The sequence below is a fragment of the Quercus robur genome, chromosome 11 (assembly GCF_932294415.1).
Source record: "Quercus robur chromosome 11, dhQueRobu3.1, whole genome shotgun sequence".
Taxonomy (NCBI): domain Eukaryota; kingdom Viridiplantae; phylum Streptophyta; class Magnoliopsida; order Fagales; family Fagaceae; genus Quercus; species Quercus robur.
In genome coordinates, this window is record NC_065544.1 from 48,420,011 (window position 1) to 48,428,454 (window position 8,444).

The 8,444-nt window shown below is 34.5% G+C and overlaps 1 protein-coding gene across 2 annotated transcripts; it reads left to right on the forward strand.

Annotated features, from left to right (window-relative positions):
• The first annotated feature begins 2,563 nt into the window (after window positions 1-2,563).
• Window positions 2,564-7,497, forward strand: LOC126704612 (peptidyl-prolyl cis-trans isomerase). 2 transcript variants are annotated; one of them, XM_050403645.1, is made up of 2 exons: window positions 2,564-3,106; window positions 7,404-7,497. In XM_050403645.1, exons 1-2 carry the CDS (start codon window positions 2,651-2,653, stop codon window positions 7,467-7,469), a joined length of 522 nt encoding a protein of 173 aa, XP_050259602.1. In that variant the 5' UTR covers window positions 2,564-2,650; the 3' UTR covers window positions 7,470-7,497. The 2 variants fall into 2 exon arrangements, with proteins under 2 accessions (XP_050259602.1, XP_050259601.1); XM_050403644.1 differs by lacking the exon at window positions 7,404-7,497 and having other exon boundaries at window positions 2,565-3,446.
• Window positions 7,498-8,444: the final 947 nt, after the last annotated feature.

The following is an 8,444-nucleotide window of genomic DNA, read 5'->3' on the forward strand; positions in this document are numbered from 1 at the left end:
CAATAAAATATTAATTATTTTTTTTAGAATTGTGCTAAATTACACTGTAGCATTATTACAAAAAAAAATTTGCAATACTTAACAATAGCATTTCTTGATGCGATACATTTTGGGGTTTAAAATGTCAAATATCCCTTATATTTGGCATTAGGATTCCCAACGCTAATGCTTTAATTGAGGAATTTTTCAGGATTCTTGTGACTTGTGAGTGTTCAAATTCTGCTTTCAGTTCTTGCAGACTAATATAGTGGTTGATTCTCCTGTTGGATGTGACCATCTTTTTTGAGAATATGTTGGTGTAATATTTGCGAGGACCAGCTTGTGTGAGTGTCTACTTCACTGGAGTCTGGACAGAAACTTCGGCCTATTTGCAACACTAATAATGGAATGTTTCAGTGGTCCGATCATTGTTCAATCTTCGTTCAGAAATGGCACCTTGCAAACTTTTGATATCAGTCAATCACAACTTCCAATACTCACGTTTTTTATGGCCATTCATGAGGGAAATATCATATGAAGAAACTATACAATTTTCTGGATGGAATCCTGTTGCTTTATGAAAGTGGTGTACAGTGCATTTGGGGAATAATGTCACTTTTAGCAATGGAACAAGGAGAGAGAGAGAGACACTTTAATGTGATATGAGAATTTTTTAAGATAGCTTAGTATTCAAACAATCCAATTATTGTACTGGTCACAGTAATTTATTCATTTTACAAATCTCATATGTTTTCAATCGAGGATAAGATTAAAATAGTTTCACTAACCCCTCGTGCTTTGGCAACAGTTAGGGCTATGCATTTTATAAACAAATAATTTACCTCATTGTGATTTGGCTCCATCAAATTTTTTCAATAATTACATTTTGACGTTCTAAATGATTAGATTAAAATAAAAAGGCATTATAAGATCAAGTGTAACCATTAAAAGTTTGTGGAGTAGATAAGGCCAATTAGATAATAGTAAATTGCAATTTTATTTTTCAATATTTTCATAATGCAAAAGGAAAATATAGGGCCTATTTGATACATGTGTTAAACACATGTTTTTAATTTTTAAACAATATTACACGTATTTTTACACACTTTTTCATTTATACATATTTTTTAAAAATACGAACAACGTTACTATAACAACATTACCAAACATCCTTAAATATTTTAAATGGATGAAAAATTACAAAAACAATCACAAGATAATAAACTGCAATTTTATTTTTAATATTTTTACAAGGGTTGCGATATCAGTTAACAACAACTTTTTTATTTTTATTTTTTTTATACAATTTTTTGCCCACCTATGCAACTTTTTGCAACTTTATACTATTTTTACATATTTTTACAACTTTTTACAGCTTTTTGAATGAAAAGTACATCCTTAACTAGCACCACATCCGTGCTAGTTAACATTTGCCTATTTATAATGCAAAAGGAAAATAAAATATTTTTAGTCGGTGAAAGGATACAAAACCAATGTACCAGCCTACACCCTTAGCTCTTTTACCCAGGTGAGATAATTGTCTTTTCCTTCCGTCTTTTTTTGGATAAACGGAGATAGTAGCTACTTCTTTGTCATGCTGAGCAAAAAAATGTGTGGTACGAGAGGAAAAGTTTGTGTATGCGCCGGTGTCTCGTTGATAAAGTGGGCCTCACATATATGAGGGCCACTTGTCAGTGAGATAAAAGATCTCATGTGCTCAGTGCATGAGATACTATTTTGTGTGAGACAAGGAAAAAATATTTTACGAGAGAAAAGAGGAAAAAAAAATGTTGAACTTTGTTGTTAGGAGTTGAACACTATCTCATTAAATGTGATGTGTTCATTAAACAAGTGTATTTTATTATAAACTGAAAACAATTATTTATCTAATTTTTTATTTTCTTTATAAATTGTGATTTGAGAACTGTTTTTATTTTTATTTTTTAATTTTAAATTGTCAAACAAGTTTTCTATTCTAAAAAATAAAAAAATTATTTCTAAAAATAGAAAATAAGAGAAAAAAACATTTAACAAACATGCCTTTAGGTTCCCAAATTTCTTCAACAATTACATTTTGACCTTCTAATGATATGAAAATTAAAATGAAACCACTAACTTTTGTGTACTCGATAAGACCAATTACAAAGATATTAAATTTCAAAATTTTATTTCTCAATAATTTTATAATAATGCAAAAAGGAGAAAAAAATAATATAGATATTTGTAGTCGGTAAAAAGTTACAAAACCAATGTACTAGCAACAAATGGCCCCAAAAAAGAAATAAAAATCAAAAGCCAAGTGGCAACATGCATTGAAGAACCTTTTTTAGTATGACAAATGTACCCTTAAACGGCGTCGTTTACATCCTCCCTATAAAGTCTACGCTCCTTCCCTTCCAATAATGACAAAGGCATATACCACCTTATCCTTGGATTCCTTTCACATTAACCCTAGTCAAAACTAACCTAACTATAGTCGCACCCAAACCCATCTTGACCTTCCACGTGTCACTAATCAACGGCCCAAGTTGATTGCCCTTTTTCATATCCTTTACTTTAACCCCTATATAAACTCCTCGATCCCCAAAACCCTAAAATCCATCTCTCTCTCTTCGAAACCCTAAATTTTTTATTTTTCAGGAAAAAAGAAAAGCTTCGAATCTCTGCTCCAATGGCTTCCAACCCTAAGGTCTTCTTCGACATGACCATCGGCGGCCAACCTGCCGGCCGTATCATCATGGAGCTCTATGCTGATGTGGTTCCCCGCACGGCCGAGAACTTCCGGGCTCTCTGCACCGGCGAGAAGGGCGCTGGCCGCTCCGGCAAGCCGCTCCACTACAAGGGATCGTCGTTCCACCGCGTGATCCCTGGGTTCATGTGCCAGGGAGGCGACTTCACCGCCGGAAACGGCACCGGAGGCGAGTCGATCTACGGCGCCAAGTTCGCCGACGAGAACTTCACTAAGAAGCACACCGGCCCCGGAATCCTCTCCATGGCCAATGCCGGACCCGGAACCAACGGATCTCAGTTCTTCATCTGCACCGCCAAGACCGAGTGGCTCGACGGAAAGCACGTCGTGTTCGGCCAGATCATCGAGGGCATGGACGTCGTGAAGGCCGTGGAGAAGGTCGGATCGAGCTCCGGAAGGACCTCGAAGCCTGTGGTCGTTGCCGACTGTGGTCAACTCTCTTAGATCTGAAAAAGTCAACAAAAAAATCTGATTTTAACCATCTTTAATAAAGTTATCTCTATCTCTGTCGTTTTTCATCTATTGGGGTGTCGTTTATTACTGGCCTCTTTAGTTTTTATCTCTCAGTGTCAGTGTCGTTTTAGGGGTTGTGCTTATGGTTTTTCTCTTTTTTTGGGTGTCTATGAGAATGGGTTTTTATAATCCTATCCTTTGATGATATGGTGGTTCTGAGACCCTTTTTATATTATATGATAAATGATGAGCTGCCTTTAAATAAGATTAGGTGTTGTTATTGTGAAAATTTATTTCCTCTAATCTGCTTTTTCTCTGTTAATATTTGCAAGTTGATTGTGGATGATGGTATAGATCTGAAGTGGTGGTGTGTAAATTGATTTTGATCCAAAGTTGGATATTATTAGTGTTTATGAGCAAATAAATTTGGAGTGTTGGACCCATTATTGTCATTAAATTTTTTAATTTACCAGTAAGGCAGTGACAATAAAAAGGAGGTAGTGTTTGGGTCCAGGGACTGGCTTTTACTGGACTGTGTTTTCTGGGGTTGTGAGATATTTTAAGTTTTTGGGGAAATGGGGTTGGTGGAATTGGGGTGGTTTTGGGGACTAGTTGGATAAATTGGGAGAAGAAATGACGGTAAGTGGATAAGTATTGAGACTTTTTAGGTGACTGTGACTTTTGTCCCTAATGGGGGGGTTTGGTTTGTGTTTTGTGTGGTCCAGATTAGATTAGGGGGGGTGTTTGAATAATCAACGTGGGAATGTGGCGCCCCACCATTGTTTGGTGTGTGAAACATATGCGAATATTTAATGAGATCTTTTTAGCAATAATAGTTAGGTTTTATCCATTTCTTCCTCAAAGTATGTGCACCCACAACATATGGATTTTACATGACGTGTATTACATGGCATGAAATACCATTGGTATTTTTAGGGGATGAGGATGAGTAACATTTCTTTTTAGGGAAAAAAAAAAAATTTTAATGGGTGCCCTATTGGTTTAGGAAATATTTCTTTTTGAAATTTTTTATAGGATATGTTTTTTTTTTTTTTTAAATTTATGGGGAAAGAAAAAAGTAATTGATTTTTTTTACTAACTTATTATATTTTTCCATAAAAGTAATACCATCCTTTTTAAAAATAGTTTATTAACACCATTTGAGCCTATGCTATAAAATAATTAAAACCCTACATAAATAAAGTTAAAAAGTTAAAACATAACGTTGGAGAAGTAGACTAATCTCAAAGTTGAAAGCTAATACATAACTTTGGATAAAGTAGACTGAAAACTCGAATTCAATTGCTTGAGATATAAAAAAATGTTGGCTTAGCTGAGATGAAAGAAAAAAGGCGGACTAAACTAGAATTTACTCCTAAGTCAATCAAGTTTGAATGAGTCAAGTTGTGGATCAATCTACTATTTGATAAGTCGCCGATTGTATTTGGTAAGTCTACATAAAATCAAACTTAACGCTTTCAAGACACGATAAGAGACAATGTACTGGAGGTGGGTTTGAAATTCACACTTTATAAAGGTTTTTATCTTCTATTCTCCTCTAGCTTAATTACTTAATATATTTTTTAAGATTTTTTTTTTTTTGGGGCTTATGCTCAGAATATAATATTTTTATCAACTTTTTTCATAATTGTTTATATGATTTATTATAATTGAAGTAACATCAATTTTAATTGAATCCATTAATGACACTAAAAAAAAGTGTGCATCAATCGCAATAAATCAATAAATCATGTTAACCATGTAAACAAAAAGGTTGTGAAATTTTGTTTTTGGCTGGACTTACTGTTTTTATTTTGTCTGCGGCTTTTGTGTACTCTACCAAGAACCAGATTTAGCAAATGGCTTCTCTTTCTACAATTCTATTTACTTCTTTTGACTTTTGCGCCTAAAATTAGAATCTTTAACATCCTAGCTTCTTATTCACATTTTTCCTAACGTAGTACTTGGGATTCATACGCACTGCACGGTCATTCCTAGTGGCTCTCTCTCTCTCTCTCTCCTCCCAATAGATTAGAAGCTTCTCTTTCTTCTTCTCTTCTGTGGTTGACAAATTGTGTTTCTCGTATAATATTGGTGGAATTATTTAGACAACATATGGTTGTAGATAAGTCTAGCTAAATATTAAAATTTTAAAATTAGTATTTTATTTCAAATAATGAGCCAAATTTGAGTTTATTACCAGATTAGATTGAATCTTTAAGTTTGGTTATGCTTTCCACACCCCCCCCCCCCCCCCCCCCGGCGGGTGCCCCCGCGGCGCTCCCTCTTCTATTTTTGGTCAAAAAAGCTCGAGTTTGTTAATAAGTTATTTGACTAACTTGTTCTCTCTCCATAAACACTAAGACCAAAACTTTTCACCTTTTCATAAACCTATGCTAATTATAGTTGAAACTATGTTAATTATATAGAAAAATTTTGGTCTATGAAGTTTTCAAAATTAGATCATTAACCTTATATTTTAAATAAATAAATAAATATACATATAGGTAGTTTTTATTGTGAGATGGAATTTATATTAGCAATAAATTGCAAATAATAATTTGCTATCTTAAAAAATTATTTGAAAATTTACACAACCCAATCTTAGTTCTAATTTTCATATACTATATAATAAATTTGGGTCCTCTAAGCAATTATTGCACCAAGTGGCTACTTTTTCTATGTGACAAGTAGCTAGATTTCATTAGTTATTAAAATAGTTTTCTCTAAATGGAATTATATTACCTAATTAGCAAGTGGCTTACTAATTGTTAAGATATTTTATTTTGGATCAAACTAAAATATTACATAATTATAAGAAATTTAAAATTCTACTATAGCTACAATTATATTACCAAATAATTTAATTTTAATTATTGCAAATGGTGACTGGAAACCAATCTATTTAAGTACTATTAGTTATAGATTAGATTAGAGTAGGGAAAAAAAGGTTAGAGATTAGATTATTCAAGAGTTCTCAACTTTCACATTTGGCATTATATTATATCATGTATTATATGATTAAACTCTGTTATTAAAATAATTATCATATTACTTCAATTATGATTCAATTATTAAAAATTTCAAGAAATTTATTATGAGTTTAATTCTTTGTTTTAACTAATTTTGTAATCTACTATGTAGGGATAAGGGCCCAAAATTATACATTGGACCTTAGGTCTTGTCCAAGGACGACAACATGTCCGAGGAGGGACAATTAGATATGAGAGATTCTAGTTTAGAGTCTCATGAATAAAGAAGGGGTAGAAGGCGGTCCGAGGAGGAATTCCTCCTCGACCATGACAAGTATAGCTCAGGAACACATTCTAATGACGAAAATGACCTCCATAGGAGCTCTAGTGTTAGAAAAGTACCTCATGACCACACAAGAAGAAAAGGAACCCAAAAATATCTAAGGAAAAACCACTACCTTCGCATGAAATGCACTGTAGCTACTTTTTTGGCTGCATTTATGTGGAGAAGACCCTTGAACAGTGCTTCCTTGGCTACTGCAACTCACAGAGAGCCAGAAAAGGTGTCTGACTGGATGAGCACTCGAGTAGTGGCTTGGGCAATTGACAAATGGAGGGCCAAGATCACCGGGAAGGTGATATATAATGTGAGAGACCCCTGAAGAGAGGGGGACTGAAGAAAAAAAGGGAGGATACTGTAGCAATCAAAGTTGCACTTGTAAACAGTTTTATTGATTTATAATAAGATTTGCCTCCTTGGATCGTGAACTCATTCAGTCCTATGCATATGGTTTTTGCTTGATCATCCCTCAAGTCCATACTAGCCATTGTTAAGCTCATTAGGGTCTAGTTCTTCATCCTATTCTCTACAAATCTATTGTACTGGGCTTACCAGGCCAACATCCCCTATATTTTGGGCTTGGGCTGCAGAACGTGACCCTATAATTGGCGCTGTCTGTGGGAAGAATTTGTGGGATAGTGAGCGCAACGGTCAGCTATGGTAGGTTCAAGTCCACACTAGGCAAAATCCATGGCATCCCAATGGGAAAACCCTCTCACCAACCCTGAGCATAAAGGAGATCGAGAAGGCAACGTGCACACTACGCATACGAGCAGAAGCCATACTCAAGTTAGAAGTCACGTCTCTCAAGACTAGCATAATAGAGCCATGCAGTTGGAAATTGACTAGTTAAAAAGGGAACTGCGCCATGCATGATGACGGCATGGATGTCGTGAAGGCCGTGGAGAAGGTCGGATCGAGCTCCGGAAGGACCTTGAAGCCTGTGGTCGTCGCTGACTGTGGTCAACTCTCTTAGATCTGAAAAAAAGTCAACAACAAAAAAATAATATGATTTTAATTATCTCTAATAATATTATCTCTATCTCTATCGTTTTCATCTATTGGGGTGTCATTTATTACTGGCTTCTTTAGTTTTTATCTTTCAGTGTCAATGTCGTTTTAGGGGTTGTGCTTGTGGTTTTTCTCTTTTTTTTGGGAGTCTATGAGAATTGGGCTTTTATAATCCTATCCTTTGATGATATGGTGGTTCTGAGACCTTTTTATATTATATGATAAATGATGAGCTACCTTTAAATAAGATTAGGTGTTGTTATTGTGAAAGTTTATTACCTCTAATATGCTTTCTTTGTTAATATTTGTAATTTGATTGTGGATGATATAGATCTGAAGTGGTGGTGTGTAAATTGAGTTGGGTCAATTGAAAATGATCCAATGTTGGGTATTATTAGTGTTTATGATGATTGTGTATTGTCATTAAACAGTGAAAAGGAGGTAGTGTTTGGGCCCAGGGACTTGCTTTTAGTGGACTATGTTTTCTGGGTTTGAGAGATATTTAGACCGTTTGGTATATGTTTTTAAAAATTGAAAATTATTGGTTAAAAATATGTATTTAAAAAATGAAAATTATTATTTAAAAACATGTGTGGAAATATTTGTGAGTGAAAAAATATATGAAAATACGTGTAATGTTATTTAAAAACTAAAAATTATTTTTTAAAAACACAAACCAAACAATCCTTTAATATTTTATAGTAATCGGGGGAAATGGGGTTGGAACCGAGTTAGTTTTGGAGACTAGTTGGAGAAATTGGGAGAAGAAAGGACAGTAAATGGATAAGCATTGAGACTTTTTAGGTGACTCTGACTTGTCCCTAACGGAGTTTGGTTTGTGTGGTCCAGATTAGATTAGGGGGTGTTTGATAATTTACGTGGCTCTTTTTTTTCTACATATGTGGATGTGGCTTTTGAGAACTGGGAATGTGACGCCCCA